Raw genomic sequence first — 26126 nt, 5'->3', positions numbered from 1 at the left:
GGTTATCTTAAAAAGCTACAATTAAGACTGCTGGAGGTGAAGAGGCCCTGAGGGTTCCTTTAGTCTAGCACAAAGGAATGTATCAAATCAACAGCAGGCAAACACTGAGGGCCTGATGTTGTCCATAAGACAGTGTTTGTGATAAGGGACTTGCAGGGAGAGGAGAGTTTGCAGCTTGTACACCTCTGGGTACGAATGGCTGGAAAGTGCCAGACGTGGGAATGCAGGCCCCGGGATCCCATTCAGGAGGCATACTCCTACAGAGGGCAGAGAGTGCCCAAAGTGAAGAATATGGAAAAACAAGAAGTACAGGGTTTAGTTATTTCTTTTTAACTTATCTATTTTATATAAGGCTTAACTTGGTTTGCTGTCAGTTAACAACCAAGATTGGAATGGGTCTCGGTGGGGTCCTTACTGTCTTGAGCAGGCTGGTACGAAAAAGTAGGGATTACACTGCTCTTCTTCCTAAAATTTACTGTCTGGAATAGGAATAGTGTCTGGGGGCAGTCTTGAGAATCCTGAGCTAAGAATCCTGGGCTAATGCCTTCAGGGGTTACAGACTCACCAAACAGTCTCTCAGAACTGATTGGGATGAAAACGGATCGATTCCAACCTAAATCAAGGGCAATCATTCGGGTGAGTTGACTAGCCATTGAAACTTAGGGCAGAGTCATGAGGAATTCTAACAGGTGGTCTAATATTTTTTAAATGAAGGCCATTGTTTTAATCAACATTGTGGACGAGAGTCCTCTGAAAGGATATTTATAGGGGAAAAAAATGGACCCTGATTTTTTTTTTTTTTTTGCAGTACGCGGGCCTCTCACTGTTGTGGCCTCTCCCGTTGTGGAGCACAGGCTCCGACGCGCAGGCTCAGCGGCCATGGCTCACGGGCCCAGCCGCTCCGCGGCATGTGGGATCTTCCTGGACTGGGGCACGAACCCGCGTCCCCTGCATCGGCAGGCAGACTCTCAACCACTGCGCCACCAGGGAAGCCCCTTGATTTTTTTTTTTAATAGATTTATTTATTTTATTTATTTATCGTTGGCTGTGCTGGGTCTTCGTTGCTGTGCGTGGGCTTTCTCTAGTTGCCATGAGCGGGGCTACTCTTCATTGCAGTGCACATGTTCTCATTGGGCTGGCTTCTCTTTTTGCAGAGCATGGGCTCTAGGTGCGCGGGCTTCATTCATTGTGGCATACAGGCTCAGTACTTATGGCACACGGGCTTAGTTGCTCCTCAGCACGTGGGATCTTCCCCGACCAGGAATCGAACCCATGTCCCGTGCCTTGGCAGGCGGATTCTTAACCACTGTGCCACCAGGGAAGTCCCTGGACCTTGATTAATTGGCAACATTAAATAGGTGGAGAAGAGGATGAAGACAGTCATAGATTCGTTCATCTATTCCTTCAAGAAATTATTCATGAAGCCTCTATGGGAACTGTGCGAAACACCAGGGATTTTGTGGAGAGCAAAAGCGACAAGGTTCCTGCCTTATATGGAGCTTACCTTCCAGTGTGTGGAGTCAGACGACAAACATAGTAAAAGACAAAGATCACTTCAGATAGTAATAGGTGCTATGGAGGAAGGAGAACAGTTTAATGGGATGAAAAGTGACCTGGGGGGAGGTTGATGGTGAGTGTTTTAGGTACGGAGGGCAGAGACTACCGGGGCAGGTAGATTTGATTGAGATCTAAGAGTTGAAGAGTGGCCCTGTGAAGACCCAGAGGAGGGGCATTCTTCGAAGAGGGAGTAGCAAGTACAAGAGGCCTGAAACAGCAATGAACTTGATACACTGGAGGACAAAATCAACAACACCAACAATAAAAACAAAACAAAAAACAGTGTGGCCAAAGAAAGTAAACAAAGGACAAAAAGTCCAAGACAAAGTTAGTAGGATAGGCCACCAGGAAACAGTTCCTTTTAATCACAAAGAGAATTTAAAAGGAAGATTAAAGTAGAGGACAATTTAGATCCCGAGAAGACTCAGGAAAAATAAGAATCTATTAAAACAGCATTTTTGAGGATATAGAGAAAAGACGGTAACCCTGGGTGTAACGCCCCTATACTAGTAAAGACAAGATCTAAAACCTGGTTGACACTCAGTATCAGAAAGCTTTGGTTTACAAATGTGTGCTCCAGAAGGAAAGGCAAAACCCTCACTGCTGCTGTTGGCAGCAGGTAAGGATCAGTGATCAACCCAGCTATATACAATGTTGTAGCTGCCACAGTTGGTATTTGAAATCCAGCGGGAAATGGAGATGATTATCACTGATATCTTCATTAAACAACAACAAACTACATAGGTAAAATTTAATGGCCTAAGTGCTTTAGATTTTTAATAAAGTAAAAATGTTAAAACTCCTGTGTGAGAACCCCAAAAATTATCAGTGCATAATTTAGTCCTTAGAGGTAATATTTCATTTGTTTTATGTTTCAAAGGCTTAACAGCGCTTTAATTTGGTCTGAATTCCTTTGTCTACCGATTTGAAAGGCAAAGAAAGTTCACTTCTTTCCCAAAGAAGCTGAGATTTTAATTAACTACATATTATTTACTGGACTTTGGGGCCCCAAATACAGACTGGATGAGATTTTTTAAAGGTTAGCATGTTCTCGAGGATCTGTAGCAACTTTTCCTGACCAGTTCTACTTCAGCCTGGATTGTGAAACTGCATCTTGCTTCAGCATGCTTTGGTAGGAAAAAACTCTTAGCCTTTCAATAATATAGGACAAACACTGAGCTTAGACAAAGGGGACAAAAATGAAACAGAAAACATACCATCTGTTGAGTGGCCATGAAGTAGCCAACACAGCACTTTTCATATCCCTGCACAACAGCACTCTGGGGTGGCACTGTCACCCCCAGATGCAACTTGGAGAGAAACTAGCAAACGTCTGAGCTATTAAATGGCTGAGGAGAATTTGCTATAACATCCTTTGGTTGACAGGCTATGTGCTGTCCACCAGACAATACGGTATCCCCTATTTAGATGTAACAGTGACAATAAGAAGAATTTGTTTACTAATGTTAAGAAAAAATCCAGCTTATGAATGGTCACCTTAATTGTAACACACCGCTTTTCTGATGGAAAAGTTACCTATTAGAAATTTGCCCAGCAAAGTGGTAAGAATCCGCCTGCCAATGAAGGGGACACGGGTTCAAGCCCTGGTCCAGGAAGATCCCACATGCCGCGGAGCAACTAAGCCCGTGCGCCACAACTACTAAGGCTGCGCTCTAGAGCCTGTGAGCCACAACTACTGAAGCCCGTGTGCCTAGAGCCCGTGCTCCGCAACAAGAGAAGTCACCTCAGTAAGAGAAGTCACTGCAATGAGAAGCCTGTGCACCGCAACGAAGAGTAGCTCCCGCTCGCTGCAACTAGAGAAAAGCCCGCATGCCGCAACGAAGACTCAACGCAGCCAAAATAAAGAAAATTTAAAAATTAATTATTAATTTAAAAAAAGGAGAGAACTAGATAAGAAACTGGATATAGAGTCAGTGAAAAATATTTATTGAGAAACTTGTAGTAAGTAATGAGGATCCGGAAATGAATAAGATCCTATAGCTCACTCAAGAGCTTTCTTAAGGAGAGCACAAATCCATCCAACCACTTGAGTAAAAGTCCTCATTATGAAAAAGTCAGTATATCTTTTTTTTTTTTTTTTTTTTTTTTGCGGTATGCGGGCCTCTCACTTTTGTGGCCTCTCCCGTTGCAGAGCACAGACTCCAGACGCGCAGGCTCAGCGACCATGGCTCACGGGCCCAGCCACTCTGCGGCATGTGGGATCTTCCCGGACTGGGGCACGAACCCGTGTCCCCTGCATCGGTAGGCGGACTCTCAACCACTGTGCCACCAGGGAAACCCAAGTCAGTATATCTTTAAGTGATCATTTGGATGCCACTAAATTGGTGTACATTAAAGATCCTTGTATTACCTTTTGTGCTCTTTCTTTCTAAATATTTATCATTTTGAAAATGAAAGAATATAGAAAATTATAAAGTATAACATCATAGCTTCAAATTATAGTTACACATACTATTATGTATCACAATCAAAAATAAAAATCATGGCATTATCTCTATTCTTAAAACTGATGTTATTGTTCAGGTTTTTCTGTTGATGTTCAGGGTTTTAAACATTTTAACATCTTCAAGAGATCTATGTCTTAACAGGTTTCTTCCTTCTGCCTTTATTATTATATGCCCTGTTGAGCTAGTTAAGTTCCAAAGGTTAAAATTATTCAAAGTTATTGTTGAGTCTCTGAGGTAATTTACCTAAAATATTGCTGAAGACAAGCATTCCACAAGACACATGCCATTACATTAACAGCCGTTCTGTCACAGAAGGAAACCTTACTAATTAACGTCTTATTTCAGGCTCCCAGATGGAACCCAGCATCTTCCATAAAGTTGCTCTTGCTTAGACTCAGCTGTGAGCTGCAACAGAACTGATACTGTGTGCCAAGTATTGCTTTTCTTGTTGACTGTCTGACCATATTTCATTTTTCCGATGACCATTTGATAGCAAGGAACATTTAGTCACATGTAGAGCCTTTGTACACTGGGTAGAGGTTTTCTAAGCCTTCTAAAAATAAAGACTAGTCTAGAGTAGCATTATATTTTTGTTTATCATTATTATTATTTAATTTATTTATTTTTGGCTGCGTTGGGTCTTCGCTGCTGCACACGGGCTTCCGCTAGTTGCGGAGAGCGGGGGCTACTCTTCATTGCGGTGCAGGTGCTTCTCACTGTGGTGCCTTCTCTTGTTGGGGAGCACAGGCTCTAGGCATGCGGGCTCAGTAGTTGTGGCTTGCGGGCTCTAGAGCACAGGCTCAGTAGTTGTGGCGCACGGGCTTAGTTGCTCCGCGGCATGGGCTCCTCCTGGACCAGGGCTCAAACCCATGTCCCGACACTGGCAGGAGGATTCTTAACCACTGCGCCACCAGGGAAGCCCACAGAGTAGCATCATATTTTTAATGCCCTGGTTTGTTTTACTGCACAACTCAGCTATAATTACTGCCAATGAGTCTCTGTTTCAAAACTGTATCTTTCAGTCCCCAAATGAGGGCAAAATGTCCTTCACAATGTAACTGTTTCATGGAAGGGTGGGGGCAAAAGAAATTCTTTCTGATTTCAGCTCCACTAGAAAATTTTGTTTCCAGTTGTTATAACAGTGTTATACATAAATAAGCCTTTTGATGCTTTAGGGTTTTTTTTTTTTAATGAGGGTGTGTAGGAAAGCAACAGTAATGTACATAGCTTAATTGCTTAGACAAGAAACTCTGTTGCATTACAAAATGCCGGGAGTTGTTTTACAGATGGTGAATATAATTTAGCTGAAAAGGTTTGTAATCTTCTCATCAAATTAAACCATGGCTATTTTTGTTTTGTCTTATCTTTCTTTTTCTTTAGCAATATTCTAATATGGACAGCCTTACACGTGATACAATTACAGGAGGCATCTTCTTTATCGAAATTCCTGCTCTCCTGGGACTCAGTTCAGGGGATGCCTGAAAGCCCATAATTCCTTTGACCATGCATTCTTTTGTCCCTGTTGAAAAGTTAATAATTCCAGACTGGCTGACACATTAAGTCTTATCAGGCAGCTGGTACATTTGGGAGTCTTTTACTAGGAGTCTAGATACCTGATTCATTGATGCAATCTTTTTTTTCTTGCAAACAGATAAAAAACAAGACTGAGTCTGCTTATAATGTAGCATGGGAGATGCAATTCTGGGGAAATTAAGACAACTTTGCTTACAGCTGACCCTATGTTTCATGTAAAGTGATTGTTTAATTGACAATGCACTCCCAAAATATTTAGCATTTGGAAAATTCATGTAGTCACACTACAAATAAGTATCTGTTTAAATTCCCTGTCAACAGATCAATTTTGCAGAATGTAACTATGGTAGCCAGCCTCAAAGACGGCCCCCAGCAATCTCCACTTCCTGGAACTCACACCCGTCCTGCACTGCACCAGGGTTAGTTTACTTTGTGAGCAATAGAATATGGCAGAAGTGATGGTATGTCAGTTCTGAGATTAGGTTATAAGAGCCTTTGTGATTTCTGTTTTGGTCACTCTTGTTCTCTTGGATCACTGGCCCCAGGAGAAGCCAATACCATGCCGTGAGTGGCCTTATAGAGAATTCCATGTGGTGATGAACTGAGGCCTCCAACCAACAACCTATGAGTGAGCTTGGAAGCAGATCCTTTAGCCCACCCAGGTCTTCAGATGACTGCAGCCCCATCACCACTTGGACTGCAACTTCATAAGACACCTTGAGTCAGAACCACCCAGCTTAGCCGCTCGCAGATTCCTGACTCCCAGAAACTCTGTGAGATAATAAATGCTTGTTGTTTTAAGCCACTAAGTTGTGGGACAAAAACTTATGTCGCTATAGATACTAACATAATTACCCATAATTACCCATTCATCATTAGTCTCCAGAATCCATAGGCTTGAAATACCTATGGAATATCATAATTTAGCATAAAACTCCTGCCAGATAAAAAAGTATAAACTAGGTGTAGTAAACCCAAATGCTCAAAAAGTCCAGGCAGGACTTCCCTGGTGGCACAGTGGTTAAGAATCCACGTGCCAATGCAGGGGACATGGGTTCAATCCCTGGTGTGGGAAGATCCCACATGTCGCGGAGCAACTAAGCCCGTGAGCCACAACTACTGAGCCTGCACTCTGGAGCCTGCGAGACACAACTACTGAAGCCCATGCACCTAGAGCCCGTGCTCCACAACAAGAGAAGCCACTGCAATGAGAAGCCCGCGCACCGCAACGAAGAGTAGTCCTCGCTCGCCACAACTAGAGAAAGCCCACGCGCAGCAACAAAAACCCAATGCAGCCAAAAATAAATAAATAAAATAAATTTATTAAAAAAAAAAAAAAGTCCAGGCAAGTAGTGATCAATGGTGAACTGAGGACTGTTCCCTAAGTCTAAGGATGGAAACAGCAATAGACATTTGTTACCATGTGGGAATTAGGGTTGCAATGTTGCCAGATCTTTTGATTTTTCAAGGTATACATAGGTTGATCTCTTCCCAAGCTCCCAGATAATTAGTTCAAGCTAATCACAATAAGTCTATCTTCCAGTCAGTGAATGTTTCAGGAACAGGCATGTGACCCAATAATGGTCTATAATGTGTGAGGGGAAATCTCCTCAGAAGCTTCTGGGAAAGATTACTTCACTCCTGAAAAAGAGGCACAGAAAGAACAAGTCTCTTTTTTTCTTCTGAACATGGACTCTATCTAGATGTAATGTCCTGTTCTTTGCTGGCAGTCTGAAGATGAAGCCAACCCTAAGATGACCAAGTAGAGAGATACAGAGCCTGGCACCTCAAAGACATGGTTAGGCACTGAAGCAATCAACCTGGATTGGTTGGTTCCTATTGTCCATTCTTATTGGTCCATTGGTTCCTATTGGTCCATTCCTATTGTATGAGATCATATAATCCTTTAAAATACCTGATTTTAAGCCAGTTTGATTTGAAGTGTCTTTTACTTGCAGCCAAAAGCTTTCTAACAGATACACAAGGGAGGCGGGTAGTCCTTAATTTTATGGATGAGCTACTGATTTTAAATAATGCATAAAGTTCAATTATTAAAATGATTCTCTGCCAAACAAAATATTGATATATCTGGATGGCATGTCAGTCTTGTTGGCTGCTAGTTTGTGACATCTCTTGGAGACACTACACTACCACATTATAAAAAAATTTTAAAAGCTTGTTTGCATTTTATTTGAGGATCTCACTTGTTCACTGTTTATTGGCTGACATTTTTAAAAAATTAACTTAAATTTTTTACAGCAGTTTTAGGTTTGCAGCAAAATTGAGGGGAAGGTACACCGATTTCCCAAATATCCTCTGCACCACTCATGCATAGCCTACTCCATTATCAACATACCCCACCAGAGTGATTATATTTGCTACAGTTGATGAACCTACATTGACACATCATCATCACTGAAAGTCCATAGTTTGCATTACAGTTTGCTCTTGGTGTCGTACATTCTATGTGTTTGGACAAATGTATAAGGGCATGTATCCATCATTATAGTATCATACAAAGTATTTTTACTGTCCTAAAAATTCTCTGAGTTCTGCCTGTTCCTTCCTGTCCCCACACCTCAACCACTGGCAACCACTGATCTTTTTACTGTCTCAATAGTTTTGCCTTTTCCAGAATGTCATACAGTTGAAATCATATAGTATACAGTCTTTTCATCTTTTCAGATAGGCTTCTTTCACTTAGGTGATATGCATTTAAGATCCCTCCATGTCTTTTCATGCTGAGTAACTCTTTTTAGTGCTGAATAATTCTTCACTGCCTATTGGCTGCCATTTAAGGGCCAATCACTGTGGAATGCCTAATTCTTTCCATTGGGGATGTTTTAATGTAGACAAATCTGGAACAATGTGATTGTGATTGTAGAAATTCTGTGTGTACAGCATGCCAGGCTAACATATTGCAAGAGCAGAATTTGGTTAGGGAAGATTTCATAGTTTGAACAGGGCTTTAAAGGATATGTGGGATTTTGTCAGACTGACAAGAGTTTAGGTAACTTTGTTGTATAAGAGCCAGAAATTATGTGGCTGTGGAAAAGTTAATGCAATCATAGTGTGGTATTTGAAACAAGGGCGACATTTTTTTTTTCCCACTGAAATCTGCAATGGGCAAATAATATCTGAGGTACTGTTTTTTGGGTTTTATTTTTTGTGGTACGCGGGCCTCTCACTGCTGTGGCCTCTCCCGTTGCGGAGCACAGGCTCCGGACGCGCAGGCTCAGCGGCCACGGCTCACGGGCCCAGCTGCTCCGCGGCATGTGGGATCTTCCTGGACCGGGGCACGAACCCGTGTCCCCTGCATCGGCAGGCGGACTCTCAACCACTGCGCCACCAGGGAAGCTCTGAGGTACGGTTTTTAATTCTATGAGCTGCAGTTTACTGCCACACTTGTCCTGATAACTGTCTTCACATACTTAAATGATAGTCATTTGCTCATTGTCCAGCACTTAACATACTGCTTCAAATTCTTACAACTTTGTAAAATAGAATTATCTCCATATTACAGACAGGCAAACTATATTTTAAAAGAGGTTAGCAGTGATTGATGGATGACGACCGGGAAGCCAGGATCCCTGAATCCCATCTCCACTCCCCCCACCCAGGCCCCACCCCCCATCCTCAGGCAATGAGTTCCCCGGAGGGCATTTATGCATAGTATGCAAGCCCAGGCAAATGTGGACTTTTACAATTAGCGAAGGCTTTGATCCCAAACCCCAAAGCAGTTTCCTAGCAGTAGGCCAATGACCACACAGCTAAACAGCTTCTCTCCCTCCCTTTCTGCCCCAACCTATGCCCAAATCGCAACTTTATGGTGCTTAAGATTCCAGTGATGAAGTAGAAAAAACACTAAGCAAAAGGAGGGAAAATAGGGCATTGTTTGTCTATGCTTATACAGACTTATATGTATATCTCCCATGATAATACTAGTAAGGGAGTCTAGCAGTGTGAATCAATTGCTGTTCTTGGATCTGCACACTCCCAATCAGGACGTCTCTTTCTTTTCTTTCTTTTTTTTTTTTAATGTTTATTTATTTGGTTGCACTTGGTCATGTTGCGGTTTACTGGCTCCTTAGTTGTGGCATGCAAACTCTTGGTTGTGGAACGCATGTGGGATCTAGTTCCCTGATCAGGGATCGAACCCAGGCCCCCTGTACTGGGAGTGTGGAGTCTTAATTGCTGCGCCACCAGGGAAGTCTCAGAACAGCTCTTTCTTGAAGGTGAAAAGAAGGGGCAGAGAAAGGAGTCTTTAGTGCCCCCTGAAGCTAATGCACAATTTAACAGGGATTTGAACCCAGATCTGCTGGACTCTAAATTGACACCAAATCAATAGGAGAGTAGAACCAGAATCATAGCTGGATAAAGTAGGTTTCCACCTGGAGGCAACTTCTGGCTTAGTAGATGGGGAGGTTTTCCTAACAATTTGGATTTTCTAGAGGTAGAGTGTCCTGGCTTCCAAGTAGAAATTTCCTCCACCCATAGTTTTCAAGAAATACTTGGAAGCACACTTGTCAGGATGTTCTGAAAAGGATTCCTGCATTTGACAGAAAGTTGGAGCTCTAAGTCCTTTTCAACACGAAGATTCAGTGCTTCCCAGATCACAGGCAAGCAGTTCTAGCCAGGCTTTTCTTTCAATCTGTTTACTTTTTTCATCTGTGGCCACAGCCCACCTGCAACTGAGGCATTTGAAAACCACTCATTATCCTTAGGCAGACTCCTCATGAAAAGTGTTTTAACTCAAAATAGCTAGTAGTTCATTGGCTTTCAGGGATCAAACCTGTTGAGAGGAGGAGAAAACCCATCAGCGAGAACTAGTACTCAAGTGAGCAGAGCTGGGGCAGCCGCATGTTTGTCATCCTTCTTAAATGGGGTGTGGCAAGAGGCAGAAGCATGATAGGGAGGGGATTTCCTGCTTCACTGAGGCAGGCTTTCACAGGGTGACTTAGTTTTCGGGGTTAAGAATTCAAAGGCAGGGCTTCCCTGGTGGCGCAGTGGTTGAGAATCTACCTGCCAATGCTGGCGACATGGGTTCAAGTCCTGGTCCGGAAAGATCCCACATGCCACGGAACAACTAAGCCCGTGTGCCACAACTACTGAGCCTGTGCTCTAGAGCCCGTGAGCCACAACGACTGAGTCTGTGTGCTGCAACTACTGAAGCCCGCGTGCCTAGAGCCCGTGCTCCGCAACAAGAGAAGCTACCTCATTGAGAAGCCCGTGCACCGCAACGAAGAGTAGCCCCCGCTCGCCACAATTAGAGAAAGCCCGTGCGCAGCAACGAAGACCCAACATAGCTAACAATAAATGAATTAATTAAAAAAAAAGAATTCAAAGGCAGTTACTGAGGCTAATCTACCATGTTGCAGTTGGCACTTTCTGAGTACTCTGTTCAACAATTCACATGTATTATCTCAACTACCCCTCCCAGAGATCTATCCTGCAAAGAGGATTGCCGTCCCTTTTTCACAGATGTTGAGCCTTTGGCTTAGAGCACTAAGGGAACTCGCCTAAGATCCCATAGTGAATAGGAGCTAGAGCCAGCGTGACCACCAGTTTGATTTCAAGGCCAAATTAACCTTTTTTCTTTTCTGTTTTTGGGAGCTATCTATATATTTACATCTATATTCTTCATATAGAGTATGTATAATTTGGGTAAGCCTGGAAATGAATCTGTAGAATTAATTTCCATATAGGGATTACACCAAAGTTAGAAGAGTTTTTAAAAGTAAATGGAGGGCTTCCCTGGTGGCGCAGTGGTTAGGAGTCCGCCTGCCAATGTAGGGGAAAACAGGTTCAAACCCTGGTCTGGGAAGATCCCACATGCCATGGAGCAACTAAGCTCATGAGTCACAACTACTGAGCCTGTGTGCCACAACTACTGAAGCCTGTGTGCCTAAAGCCGGTGCTCCACAGCAAGAGAAGCCACTGCAATGAGAAGCCCACGCACTGCAACTAAGAGTAGCCCCTGCTCGCCGCAACTAGAGAAAAGCCCAGGCACAGCAATGAAGACCCCATGCAGCCAAAAATAAATATTTTAAAAAAGGAAACAAAAAAGTTTTATAAAATTTTTTATTTATAAAACAAAAAAGTTTTATAAAATTTCATTTTGAAAAATGAGAAAAATAGAGATAAAATGCCTCTTAGAAGCATTATGAATACGATGAGTCAAGCAGAACTTTTCTTTTGCTCTTGGACACTGTATGTAAGGTCAACAGCCCTTACACATGGTTATATATGGTTAAATATAGAACACCTGTTGCAATTGTGGGTCCTCAGACATCTTCATGGTGGAGGGCTGGCAAAGAAGAGTGTGGCTGATACAAGGCAGAGGTGTAAACTTTACCTCTGCTGCCAGAGACGTCCTGCCAACAGAGGCCCTCGGCCCAAATCACTGTACCATTCATTTAGCAATTCATTTCTTATTTTCTGGATCTTTCTTTTATTTTCTTGTACTTTTAACCAAATACTATATGTTCTTTTACTGTATTCCCCGCCACAAAGACCTGATAATGTCTTATCATTTTAAATTTCCCACAGTCCCTAGACAGGGACTTATATTATTGCTATTATTTAATATATTTTTTCTTTTATGTGATACAGCAATGCTCAGTGTTCTTTTAACAACTTTTTTTTGCACTTGGAATTGTCCAAGTAAATACTGCTTCTTTGCCATATGTTTGAACGCTCTTAGCTTTCCCAAATAGCGGCAGTACCCAAATTGTACATGGAACTTTTCCAAAAGTTATTTGATGTATTGGTTTTGGAACTCTGTAAAAATAAAATGTACAATATATTGGTTGTATTTCTAAATCGAACTACACTATTCAGCCCATCTACACTATTCAGCCCATCATGTATGTAAAGTAAAAGGATCCCACCATAAAATCAAATGTTCTTACTGTAACGTAGTCACCACAGGAAAGTACAGATATGCACATGTATTCATGCCCCACCTCCACTCCTCAAGGCTGCACCTCCTCCCTGCTGTGATATGGGCTGGGAGACTCCCCTCTTCACTCCCATTTTTAGGTTTTAGGCTGACAAGCTGGGGAGAGTTGAACTCTTGGGCCCCATATCACCGAGGTTGCTTGATGGAATTGGAGGTTGCAAAGGTGAAAAGAGAGATTGGGGGCCTTGTGGGGCTTTCTAAGTGTTGTGATGGGAAATGCCTGCAAGATGTCACTTGTTTCTTTCTTTTCCCTCTCCTTGCTCCTTTGTTGTTGCTGAAGGGATTGGAAAGCAGAGAAAGAATTGGCAGTGGGGTTCTTGCAGTTGTAACACAATGGAGTTGAGTTGCCTCCCCTTCACCTTTGGCTTTGATGTGTGTGACAGAGGGTCAGCAGCCTCTGAGGAGGGAGTTGTGGCTAGGTGGCACCTAATCGAGGTCGAAGGAGGGGACTTCTCCCCATTCCCCCAACACACATGATGTGATGGAGGAGGGAGGGAGAAATGCATTTCAGGGATTGGATGGAGAATTGGAAATCCTAGACATCTGCATGTTGGTAGCAGCGAGGAGAAATGAAAGAAGAGATTAGCAGAGGAGGGGAGTAATATGTAAAGAGCAGGTCTGTTTAAGTCATACTCTGCCTGTAAAGTAGAGGACGAAACCCAAATTGAGGCCCCTGACTTCACAGTCCAATTACAGACGTGCCACTTTATATTCTCAGAAAGATATGCTCTAAAATTGAAGCGATTAAATCCAGATGTGGAATTTTCTGTGGGTAACTCCACTTTGTATGTGTCAGCTTTATAATCTGTTAAATGTTAAGTAGACCTTGGAAAATCTTCAGCTCCTCTTAGGTGTATAGGAAGCTGGAGGAGAAGCCAGACCAGGGTCCCTCCTCCTTGGAACTCAGTTCCAACCATCTTCTCTTCTACTTCTTTTTCATTATTTTCTTCTCTCCAAGGTACACAGGTGTATCAGAATTGGGTCTGCCTCCAGACCCCCAGGAAGTGTGAAAGCCACAGGTGTAGGAGCTGTTCAGGGAAGGGAGGGCAGCAGGGTCTAAGCAAGCCAGCCAGAATCCCAAGATGAGCCTTCCCTGGGCCGTGATGTGAGTGGCAGAAGGTGGAGAGCCAGTTTTGAAGGAAAAGGGTGACTCCTTTTAGAATTGTCACCTATTATATCAAGAATCTGTGATTGGTGAACTCTGTCAACCCTACTAAAATAAGTAAATCAACCTCCCCCAAAGAAGGATTTTACCTTCACTCTCTTCCCCAAGTACAGTTTTAACTATGCTTTTGGAGTCAGAAAACTATTAGTTTAAAAATATATATAATAATAATAATGGGGCTTCCCTGGTGGCGCAGTGGTTGAGAGTCTGCCTGCCGATGCAGGGGACACGGGTTCGTGCCCCAGTCCAGGAAGATCCCACATGCTGCAGAGCGGCTGGGCCCATGAGCCATGGCCGCTGAGCCTGCGCCTCCGAAGCCTGTGCTCCGCAACGGGAGAGGCCACAACAGTGAGAGGCCCGCGTACCACAAAAAAAAAAAAAAAAAAAAAAAGAAATAGTGGGTAAAAACATCTTGAATAAAGATTTGATAAATACATTCCTGGATTCCTAATATCATTCACTTGCCCACTTCTCTCTGAAGTTAAATCAAATGTTTCATTAATAGGAGTGAACAAAATTAAAAAAAAACAACAGATGATTCCAAAAGGTTAAACTAAGATTATTATTTGAGCTGGGGGAAGGAAATTAATTCAGTTTCTAACTGAAATCTAGGTTTTAACAATAATCGTTTAAGTCATGCTCAAATTTTCTTCACAGTGCAGTATATACTATGGGACAGTAGTTCTACCGCGCACTGAAGCCAGAAAGTAAACTATTGCCTTCTTTACGGCCTTCCATTTTCTTGTTTAACTTAAGTGTCAGGAACAACTGATAGGGGAAATCCTAAAACATCCAGCTCCAGTGATTTTTTTTTTCAGTGATTTTTAAAAAATTCTAAACCAACTTTTTTTTTTTTTTTTTGGCGGCGGGAAGCAGTTGAAAGGGCTTTGCTAAGGTCGAGCTAACAGCTACAAAATTGCCGGCAGGCAGAGTCTACTTTGGAGAGGCGAAAGAGTAGGCTTAACTCAAGTCCCTTGCCGGGCAAAAACGAAGCAGGTGTTAGAGGGATGGCCTTTTTGGATAGGATGGAGACCCGAACGGATGAAGTCTTCTCTGGTTAGAAAGGAAATTTGGTATTAAGAGGGCCTCACGGAACCCCAATAATAACCAAACAACTGGTGTTTTTCAGGGCACCGGGTGGAAAGTGGGTGGCAGGAAGTAGAAAGGCTCAAGTTGCTTTCCCTGCGTCGGTTCAGGAATTTAATTTCAGCACGTTTACTGGAGCCTAATAAGTGTTGGCCACGGTGTTAAGCACTGGGATATAAAGCGGAACGGAACGTGGTCTTGTCCTTGAGGAGCTCACAGTTCAGGAAAATGGCTTCAGCATTCCAAGTAGGCTTTGATAACTTTCTCCCCGGGACTTATCAAGGAAGAGTTGCAGGTAAACCCATCCACACTTTTAACAATTTCAGAATAGAGGAAAAGAGGCGCGGCAAGGGGGTGGAGGAGAGATGGCTGCAGGGGCTGGTGGCAGGCTTGGCAGCCGCCAGACGCGGGGCTCTGGTGGTGTCGCCTGCTGGCAAGGAGTGGGCAAGACCGTCCCCCTCGTTGGCACCCTCGGGCTTGGCTCGGGCACACTGAGGCCGCAGCGGTGCCAGCAGCTGGTCCGGCCCGGCCGGGCGGGCTGACAGCCGGGAGCCAGGCAGGAGCCGCGCGGAGGTCCGGCTCCGGGGCGAGACTGCGCGCCCCGTGCCGGCAGCCAGGGGGCAGAGTTCCCGGGCCCGTGTCACTACAGGCTACCCGGGGCTCCGGCCCCGCCACTGTCCGCCGGGTCCGCGTCTTCTCTTGGCAGGTCCTCTCCACCAGCCAGGGCTCCGCGGAACACAGGATTTCCCCGCCCGCGATCGCTCCCGAGGCGCAGGAGCAGAGGCACGGCCGGGGATCCGCGGCGGGAGGCGAGGTGGGGAGGGGAAGGCGGACCGCGCGCGGGGGACGAGAGGGGACTGGAGTAGGGGATTCCAGGGACGCGCAGCCCCGCCCTCGCCCCCTCCTCTCCTACCCTTCAGAACCCGCGGAGCAGGGGGAGTATGGAGCAAACGCCGCTGCTCTGGCACCATGACGCTCGCCCGCTTCGCGGTGGCTCTGATTTTCGGGGCGCTCCCCGGAGTGGTCAGCTTTGATCCGGTCCTCAGTTATCCTCTGGGTCCCCAGTACCCTTACTACCTTCCTACCCAGCAGCGTCCACAGAGGACGCCTCTGCCGCGCGTCCCGCGTCCCCCGGCGGCGCTCCGGACCCCGCGCCTGCAGGCCCTCCACGCCCGGCACACGCCCGGGCCGCGCGCCGGGGACTGCCCCGCCGGCGAGCCCTGGGTCAACGTGACGGACTTCGGCGCCTCTTGTCTGCGCTGGGCAGAGGTGCCACCGTTCCTCGAGCGGTCGCCCCCGGCGGGCTGGGCTCAACTGCGAGGGCAGAGCCACAACTTTTGCCGGAGCCCCGACGGCACGGGCAGACCCTGGTGCTTCTATGGGAACGCCCACGGCAAGGTGGACTGGGGCTACTGCGACTGCAGACACGGTGAGTGGCCTCGGGGCAGCGGCGGCGACTTGGACTGGCGGGGAGCCACCCTAGCTAGGAGAGGGCATTAGGTGTTCCTTGAAGAGAGAGAGTGAGAGGGGGTGTGATTGAGGGTTTGCCTCTCAGTGTGATGGTGGGCTGCCCCTGAGTTACCATCCAAGTACCTTGGTACCTTGACTTTGAATTAGCAAGGCGGGCTTCGTGTGTGAAGATTATTTGGGGTGATAGTTTCTCTGGAAGGTGCTGCGCTCTGGGTTCCTGGATAAGGTCTTGTCTCTGCCGTGTGTGTGTGTGTGTGTGTGTGTGTGTGTGTGTGTGTGTGTGTGTGTGGCCGCGCGCATATGTTGGGAGGATGTGTGTTTTCTGGATCATCTTGCCTTCAGAATGTTACCATATTTACGTAGAAGAGGCAAAGCAGAGGAGGCGATAGTTTCTAATTACTTGTTTTGGAAAGGGAAATATTAAATCTAATATGACAATCAATAACTTTCCCCCCCACACACCCGATTTGGGAAAACGTGGTAAAATTTCTGCCTTACTCCCACCATTGACATATATTTGAAAAAGTTTGGCAAAATTTCCCGGCCAAAATACAACTTGTCAAAATGATGTTCATGTTCTGGGGCACAGTGTGATAAATATCATCAGTGAGTGAAGAAAAAAGAAAGGGAAAAGAGATCGGAATAGTAACTATCTTAGGGAAGAAGCAACTTGGTATAGTCAAGTGCAGTTTTCAAAAGTGCCAGTATTCAGCTGTATATATTGTTTGTGGAAAATCGGGATCAATTGGTAAAGAGATAAAGTTGGTAAGATATTTTGGTTTTGTGGTAATAAAAGCATCACATTAATAGATTTAATGTAAGTGAATAATCGGCCTTTAAACAGTGCTTTGTTTTGAGTTGGTGTTTTGTTTAACATTAGGGCTTTTTTTTTCTCTAATAGTTGTGGGGAAAAAACCTTACATGTCCTTCAGAGTTTGGATTTTCTTTAAAAATTCTTTTTTTTTTGGCAGCTCTCCATCCAAGCTGTGGGGCAGCTGTTTCACTAATTGTGATTCAGAGATATGTTGTACTTTGTACCTTTTGGAGGTAATTTGGAGGTTAACTTTCACAGGGCCATTCTTTCCTTCAGAAATTTTTATTTATCTGTGCCTTCAATTGCATTAGTGCTTTGCGTTAAAGGAAAGTGATAGGAAGGTTAAGATCAATTATCCTTTATCCTAGAGAATGAAGTCATCGCTATACTTGTGTTTCACAGACAGAGTGCCAATGTGGCTGTAAAAATTTTGAGGTGATATCAAGCAGAGAGCCCTAGCATTGTTTCACTATTTACTGTGAGGGATTATTTGTAGTAAAATCTCATGTTTAGCAAAAACTGACAGTTTTTTCATCTTTCTATTATTATATTTCATATTTCCTATTGTATATACATAGACATAAATAAGTGTATTTCAGAGTTAAAACACTAGATCTATTGTGCTTTCTGACACATAATTCTTTTCACTTTATATTCCAAATGAGGAGAGTAGCTTGTTCATTGATTCTCCCCACCCTCTTGTGTTGAAAAGAAATTTAAACCTAACAGCAACACACTCTTTGTGATTCCTTTGTGTTCATAGTCAATTCTCACTAGACAGAACTCTGAACACTGCGTAATAGTGTGTGTACTTCCTGGAGTAAAGTGGTTGAACACAAGAGAAACAAAAGAAAACACCCAAGATGGGAGATAAATTCTCTCCCTGCCTCACACCCCCACAAAAAAAAAAAGAAAAAGAAGAAGAAAAAAAAACCAGGACAGCAATCTGCTGGCTATGTAATAATTTAATTACTCTCACAGGCTTAGTCTTGCTAACCCATTCTGTCATTTACTCCTCACATTCTGATTGGATGTAACTCATACCTTCAAAATGACTGGCATATTCTGAACCTATGACTTTTTTCGTTCCACATTTCAGTTAAGAGTGTGAACAAAGCTGTCATGGAGTGGTGAAAAGAATATGGAATTGTGCTTTAGAAAACACTGGTGTCCGCTTTGGCTCTGCCAGTAGCTATGCAGTGTTGAGTAAGACTCAACCCCCAGAGCTTTAGTTTCCTTATCCGGAGGAAGGCAGCTTTGAAACAGATTTATTCAAAGGACTTTCCCAGCACTGAGTATGTACCAAAACACCCCGGCCTGATAATAACAGGTAGGATTTATTGAGCATTCACTCTTTGTTGGATGCTGAGCTAAGCATTTTATATATTAGTTTTCTCATTTAATTCTTTTTTTTAAAAAAAAACCTATTTATTTATTTATTTGGCTGCGCCGAGTCTTGGTTGTGGCACACGGGATCTTCGTTGTGGCATGCGGGATCTTTTTTTTTTTTTAGTTGCGGCATGTGGCTTCTTAGTTGTAGCATGCACGTGGTTTCTAGTTCCCCGACCAGGGACCGAACCCGGGCCCCCTGCATTGGGAGCGCAGAGTCTTACCCACTGGACCACCAGGGAAGTCCTTCATTTAAATCTTATAGCAGCATTATAAGATAGTGCACATTTCACTCCACAGCTCATTTTATTCTTTAATTATATAAACATGTAGAAATATCTGTACTGTCTAATGATCCTATTCTTGTAGTTTAAAGACTAGTTTAAAAAGAAAGAGAAAGGAAATTATGTTTGGTCCAATGTACATGATTTCCAGTCTCTTCTGACTTGAGAATATCCAGGGTTTTCTTTTTCTTTTCTTTCTTTTTTTTAACCAAAAAAAAAGAAGGAAAGAAAATTAATTGTAACGAAATCCCTCCTTTAAAAAATAAACTGGGGCTTCCCTGGTGGCGCAGTGGTTGGGAGTCCGCCTGCCGATGCAGGGGACACGGGTTCGTGCCCCGGTCCTGGAGGGTCCTGCATGCCGCGGAGCGGCTGGGCCCGTGAGCCATGGCCGCTGGGCCTGCGCGTCCGGAGCCTGTGCTCCGCAACGGGAGAGGCTACAGCAGTGAGAGGCCCGCGTACCGCAAAAAAAAACAAAAACAAAAAAAACCCTGGAGGCTAGAGTCATGTACCTGTTTGCATCAAGAGTAATGAGGAAGTTGGTGCCCCTGAGGTGGAGAGTTGGTTGAAACCAAGTTGAAGGGGTGGCAGGGGGATATCAGGTGAGCCAGGGCAGGGCGTGGACACTCCAGTGGCTCAAATATCTGAGAACAAGAAAGATGATGCCTGGGCCCTGGTTGTGTGAAACTTGCAAATTAGTAATAAAGAATCATTTGGGGGATTCACCCTGAATCAGCCCTGGGGGTTAGTTCTTACTATGGGCATTAGAATCACGTGGGGGCTTATTCAAATGCAGATACCTGGGCTCTAGCCTTCAGAGACCCTGATTAAGTCAGCTAAGGAATTCGGCTCAGGAATGTGCATTTCTAATGAGCAGTCAAGGTGATTTGGAGGCTGAAGACCCTTTGTCACAGGGAAAACCGTGGGAGGGCATCGGAACCCACCTAAGCTGTGTAGCCATGGGTGATCATGTCAGCGGAGTCTACCATTCTGTGACTTAATCCCACTAGATTTAGGATCAAGCATAAGGCAGGCCTACGGTAACTTTTTGTGTGGTTTTAGAAAATGGTTTTGTTTGACCAGTGTGGGATAATAACAACTTAGTTCACCAGAATATGATTATTGACTGAATGTGAGCCAGATTATTTTCACATTTCTATAGGAAGAATTAACAGGCAACTGATTCCCCCCAACAGTACCTTGCAATAATTTGGAGCTTCCTGACTGGAAAGAGGGATCCTTTTTCCAGTCTCCAGTTGGTGTGGCCGGTGGGGCAACTTGCTTGCAGTGTGCTAGGAGCTCCTCTTTGTTACAAGCAGCCAAGTGGAACTCAACCATAGGTGACCGATGACTGATGGGTAAAATAGGTATAATAAACGATAATGCTCTAATGATTGAGATTTGGAAACAGGAGGGAAGGGGCAGGGCACAACCTTTAAAAGAATGACGTAGCCACAGGACATGACAAAAACTGGGTAGACCCACTAGGTCCAAGATGGCGGAAGATTTGACTTCCAGTGGACCTCGAGCCTCATTATATGCTCACTGTAATATATTAGCATGCTAAATGACACACCCACCCATGCCTCGGCAGTTCTGAGGCTGATCCAAGATCAAAAAGTGGGCAGTGGCCCAATTCCTGGAAATCCCATCCTCCCACTCATTAGCCTATGAAATTACCCAGCCCATAAAAACTAATCACGCCATATGTCAGGGCTTCTCACCTTCTGAGATGGCCCACACTCTATCTGTGGAATGTGTTTCTCTCTAAATAAATCCACTTCTTATCTATTACTTTGTCTCTCACTGAATTCTTTCTGCACTAGACATCAAGAACCTGAGCTGTGTGATATCAATTAAAAGACCATGGGTTCAAGTCCCAGTCTGGGTTTTGGCCGGGTTTGAGTCCCAGCACGTGGGTTCAAGTCCCAATCTGAGTTGAATGGTTTCAATTTTACCAGAAAGAGTGATTCATAGATCTGACTTTTTGTCATGTCATGCAGATTAGTTCACCCAAATCTCCTGATTCAGATAGAGATAGCGGACTTGTGGGATGTTACAGGCTGTACTCTTTGAAGTCCATCTGGTGTTTGAAGTGAAGGTTAATTTAAAAAGTTGGTAGAAAGCAGTCCCTTTTTAAACTTTTTTAATGCTGCATCTTGATTCTACGTAGCAGGTGCTGAAAAACATTTATTAGCAATAACAGATTTGATACATTTCCTGGCTGGATTTTAAATATTGAGCTCACTCTGCTTTTCAGGCTAAGGCAGATATAAAATACTTTGATTTGGGGCATTATCTGACTTTTTACTAGTGTGAATTTTTTTTTAAGAAGAAAATTAGATATCCACTTACTACTGCCTTTTATGAGTGATTATCCTGGACTCACAAATACTCTCTCTGCATATATATGCAGTCCTTGGGGTGTGTGTGTGTGTGTGTGTGTGTGTGTGTGTGAAGTTAACTTTTGCAAAAGTCATTTGGTTTATAACTGTGAAGGCAAACCTAAATATCAAACAATAAGGTATTACTCAGAGATCTCTTTATTCGATGGATACTCTGCAGCTCCTAAAGTGATAATCACAAAGATGGTCTATAAAAAATGGAAAAATGCTCACAATAATGTTAAGTGGAAAATATGGATACAAAATTGATATACATTATGACTAATTGAAAACAAGGATGGCTGTGAAAAGTTTGGAAGAGGAAATAGATGATAATTACGAACTTGGGTATGAGTGTGGCTTGGATCAGTTAAGGTGGTTTTGGTGGCAAAGAATAGAAAACCCAATTCAAAATGACTGAAGAAATAAGATTTGTTGTTCATATTACAAGAAGTCAGGCTCCAACATGGTACAGCTCTATTTCTCTGCTACTCTTGATTCCTTTATTTTCAAAGTGTGGCTTTTATCCTTAGGCTAATGGTTATTCCAGATTTCATATCGAGATAGAACAACTTGAAGAAGAAAGATAGAGCCCCCTCTTCATGTATGTCCCATTGAAAATTCAAGGAGACCTTCCCAGAATTCCGCTCCCCCCAGACTTCCTCCCGTATTTCATTGGCCAGACCTTCCTGGCACTATCTGGGAAGGAAAATGCAATTACCATGCTTGCCTAGATTAGTCAGAATTGACCTCTGAACACATGGGGACAATACTGGCAGGCAGAAGCAGGTAGTTATTGAGGAGAACCAACAGTCTACCACGAAGTGTGGTTGAGGTTTGTCCTTGTTGGCCTGCACCCCTCAGGCCTGCAAGCCCTGTACTTGCCCAGCCTCCTGACTGAAGAAAGAGCCCAGAGTCAGCGACAGAGACATCAGTGGTTTAATGGATGGGGAATCTTACATCTCTGAAGTAAGGTCCTGGAGCAACATCCCACCATGTGCAGCAGGGGGTGGGCAGGACATGGCAGCAGTCTTTGCTACAGGTGTGTGTGTGTGTACGTGTGTGTGTTGTGTATGTGTGTGTGTGTATAGGGGGCTGGGGGGGTGGGAGGAGTAGGGGTGAGAGTGGGGGATGAGGGGGTAGAGAGGGAGGTTACCAGTTACAGAGGGAATTGACATCAGGTTGACTCATTGGTTACCAGGGAAACCAGCAGGGGAGCACGCCCCTCACCACCCCTTTGATAAGCTAAAACAGTCTCTAGCTGGAGCTGAGGCAAGTGTGTAGGCGTTTACTGTTAGGCTCTATGATTAAGAGGGAAGGTCAGTCACGTGAGTAGGGTGTAGGTGAAGCAGGGACTGGTTGAGCAGGGGATGTACAGAGAGCAGGAGAGCTGCCGTCTTGGGTGGCCTGACCATACAGTCCTTATACAGATATCCCCCACTTTGTGAAAGTTTGCTTTATGTCACTTCACTTTTACAGAAGACCTACATTAGTACCTGTTTCTGCTAGAAAAGAAATCCAAAGAGAATTTTTGCTCTTATGAAAGAGCAAAAGGTGAAAGGTGAAAATTGAAAAGAGCGTTCAGTGTTTGTTTTGCAGTGAGCCATTATAGAGGCAGCGCACACCCAGAGCAGTGAGAGTGGCGCCCCTAAGCTCCTTCTCCAGGAACTACACTCAGTATCTCAGCATCAGGCTGCTGTCAGGCTTTGAGCTGTGTCTGTGAGCATCTGTGCTTTTTCTCAATTTATTTTGTTCATCTCTTAGCAAGATATGTCCTAAGGTTAGTTGCTTCTTGGCTTTATGCCATTTTGACTTACAAAAGGTTTCATAGGAAAATTCTACTTTTGGATAGCGGGGGAAAACCTGCATTGGGGAAACTTAATGCAATTAGAAAATAGTTATAAGTAATGTAAAAAATTACACCGTGAAATGCTTCACGCATTTTTTTTGCCGTATGTAGATGAATAACATTTAGACATTGATTTAATTGGTAGAGCATATTTACTTGTTTTAAGATGCTATTTGCAGCTCTAGCAATTCATGTCTGAAATGAATAATTCCATTGTTAAGAATATGGACGTTGGTTCAGTTGTTAGGTAATTTAACATTACCTAATTAATTTAATTCTAATTTTTAAACTTTTTCCCCCTTGAATTAACCTGTAAAGAAGGAAGGCCTCTGAAGCCTGTCCCTTTAGTCTGCATAGCAGACGAGAGTTTAGTTGTGCACTATATGAACAATTGTTGTAGACTGCCTTCTACATGGTTGACACGCTGTTGCTAGAAAATCAGGAAATGTTGATTTTTGCCTCCTTTGCATCTAACTTTTCCAGAGCAGTCACCTCCTCTCCCCTCTTCTTCCTCTTCCTGAAAATTAGCACAACAATATTAATAAAAATTTTATTGTTTGCAAAACACTAAAGTAATGAGATTTGCCTGCGAGAAGCCATGTATGCACATTCAGCTTCATGCTTTTTATAAGGATCACCAGAGAGACACAAAGACTGAGAAATGCTGATTCTTGTAGAAAGGCAAGAGTGGATTTCATTAAACATTTACTGAGTTCACACTAGAGGTTGAATTTACAAAGATGAATAAGAAATCACCTGTGTCCTCTAGTTGAGGACGGCCACTCTCTGGTTGAGATGTCAGGAGAGTACTAAGCATTTTTATTACCTTTCCTGTGATATGTACTTTGGGAGACAGCTACGATTCCTATTAAGTGTAGTTTAATTTCATCATTCAGAGTTGTACAATAAAATGGTAATACCCATACCATGTGTTTATGTGTGGATAGTTCAGAGACAAACAATTTGTGGAATTTCCTGCTCCAGTTATTTAAATGCATGTATTGTTAGTGTACCGTAACTTAACCTTGCATAGAGTCTTCTTTTACATAATATTATATAACATTTTAAACCCACAAGTAATCGATAAGATTTATAAATTTCTAATAAGCCCACTGTAAATGGGTAGAATTGCTTACAGAGGATATGCTCTCATTTTGAACCAGACCAGTTCCTATTTTTTCTCAGTACTAAAGGTATCTACATGAATAATAAATGAACAATTAATATGAATTATAGATGTGAACTAATGGAGGCAAATATAGTTCAGTTGGGTAATAGTTCAGGGGAATGCTTTGTACGTTAAAAGATGATTTGATTTCATTTTGACATGGTATGATTTGAATAAAATCTATTTCGCAATGCTAAACTGGTTTCAGTTATGGGTAAATGTAATCATAGACAAAACAGAATACCTCAGTACCATCAAATAAAGTGTAGGAAAAAAACCCATCAAAATTAACGTAACCCCCCCCCACTGTACTTGAAAAATTCAGCTAACTGCTGCCCAATTCAATTGTTTTTAGGGAGTGTGATTTTTTGTCTGTATTTTATAATTAAGATAGGAAATGATCATTTAGTATATTTTTCCAGTGTTGCCTTTGGTATAAGATAAAAGATTATGTTTCATTGTCAAATATGTGTACTAAATTGTCCAACATGTAATGGGCTTTTTTCTATTCTTTTAAATAGTTCATAAACTGAAATTTCTGCATCATTTTCAGCTTCAAGTATACTTTTTGTCAAGGATCTAAACAATAGCTTGATGTCATCAGCATGGATTCTTTCTGATTCCACCAGAAAAATAGAAATGACTAAAATTAATTACTTTGTGCCTCTCTGAAGTTCAGTAATAGATGAGAATTTCATAGGATCTGTATGATAACATTAATTTTCTTTTACTCATTTATCAAACTGTGATTTTAAAAGATTTTAAAAATATTTTTTATTAATTCTATTCAGAAAACACTAATGGGATGGATCTTTTTGTTTTTGCTGTTTTTCTTTGTCTTCAAGTGAGTGTTATTCTATAAATATATTTTAAGGAGTTAACTAAATAGGCATGTCTTTTCATTTGGTTTATTTTGGAATGAGCTGGATTTAGAGAGCAAAGATAGCTGACCTATTTGGTTCCTTTCCTAATATTTCTTTTAGGCCTCCTTGAAGTATGGAGTATGAGAAGGGAGGTTTTGCCAGCTGTCCAAGGAGGGGTAATACTATAATGGCTCTATTAGTTTGCTAGGGCTGCCGTAATGAGTACCACAAACTGAGTGGCTTAAACAAAGAAACTTATTATTTCACAGTTCTGGAGACTAGAAGTCCAAGGTCAGTGTCAGCAGAGCCATGCTTCCTCTCAAGGCACTAGAGAAGGATCTGTTCCAGGGCTGTCTCCTAGCTTCTGATAGCTCCTTGGCTTGTGGAAGTTAGCTGCAATCTTCAGGTGGCCTTCTCCCTATATGTGTCTCTGTCCAGATTTCTACTTTTTATGAGAATATAGTCATGTTGGATTAGAGCCCTCCCTAATGATCTCATCTTATCTTGATCATCTGCAAAGACCCTATTTCCAAGTAAATTCACGGGTATTCATAGGCACTGGAAGTCGGTACTTCCACATCTTTTGGGGGAATAGTATTCAGCCCATCACAATAGCCTTAAAAACTATAAAACCAATGAGACTTGTGAAGACAATTTTAATCTAGTTAGCTGTCCTTCTCTAGAAGAGAGAGGCTGATAACATGGTTAAAGAGAGCCCCTCGGGAATGTCTCTTTGTTTTAGGAATTCCTGTTTTTTAGCAAAGTTGTCCACAAAGCAAATTTCTGTAACAAAAATCTTTTATGTTCCTTTTCCTTTATAAAACTGGAGATACATTTACATAGAAGAAAAATAATAGTAAACTAAAATGACAGTAAGCTCAACATTTTTGGCAGGGAATTAAGGTAGTGGAATTCTTACCATTGTTGTGCACTGGGACATTTTGCCTTTAGGTAGCTGTAATAGCAGCAGACTGGTACAGCTGACTGGGTTTTGTTGTTGTCGTTGTTGCTTTTTGCAACAATTCATTTCATGAACTCCGGGGCTTCTCTCCATGGCATGCCATCATGCATAGCTTCATAGTTGCAGACTTTCTTCTGTTACTGGTTTAGCCTATAAATTTGCAATGCTTATTATAGT

At 43.0% G+C, this 26126-nt stretch overlaps 1 protein-coding gene across 1 annotated transcript in view; it reads left to right on the top strand.

Annotated features, from left to right (window-relative positions):
- The first annotated feature begins 15657 nt into the window (after positions 1-15657).
- PRSS12 (serine protease 12) overlaps positions 15658-26126 on the top strand; it is a 66720-nt gene continuing 56251 nt past the window's right edge. The window contains exon 1 of the mRNA XM_060147415.1: positions 15658-16199. Coding sequence (XP_060003398.1) covers positions 15740-16199 — 460 coding nt within the window. The 5' untranslated portion in view covers positions 15658-15739. The remainder of the gene's footprint in view (positions 16200-26126) is intronic.

The sequence above is a fragment of the Lagenorhynchus albirostris genome, chromosome 4, assembly GCF_949774975.1.
Source record: "Lagenorhynchus albirostris chromosome 4, mLagAlb1.1, whole genome shotgun sequence".
In the NCBI taxonomy this organism is placed as follows: Eukaryota; Metazoa; Chordata; class Mammalia; order Artiodactyla; family Delphinidae; genus Lagenorhynchus; species Lagenorhynchus albirostris.
This window is presented reverse-complemented; position numbering and strand designations above follow the sequence as displayed.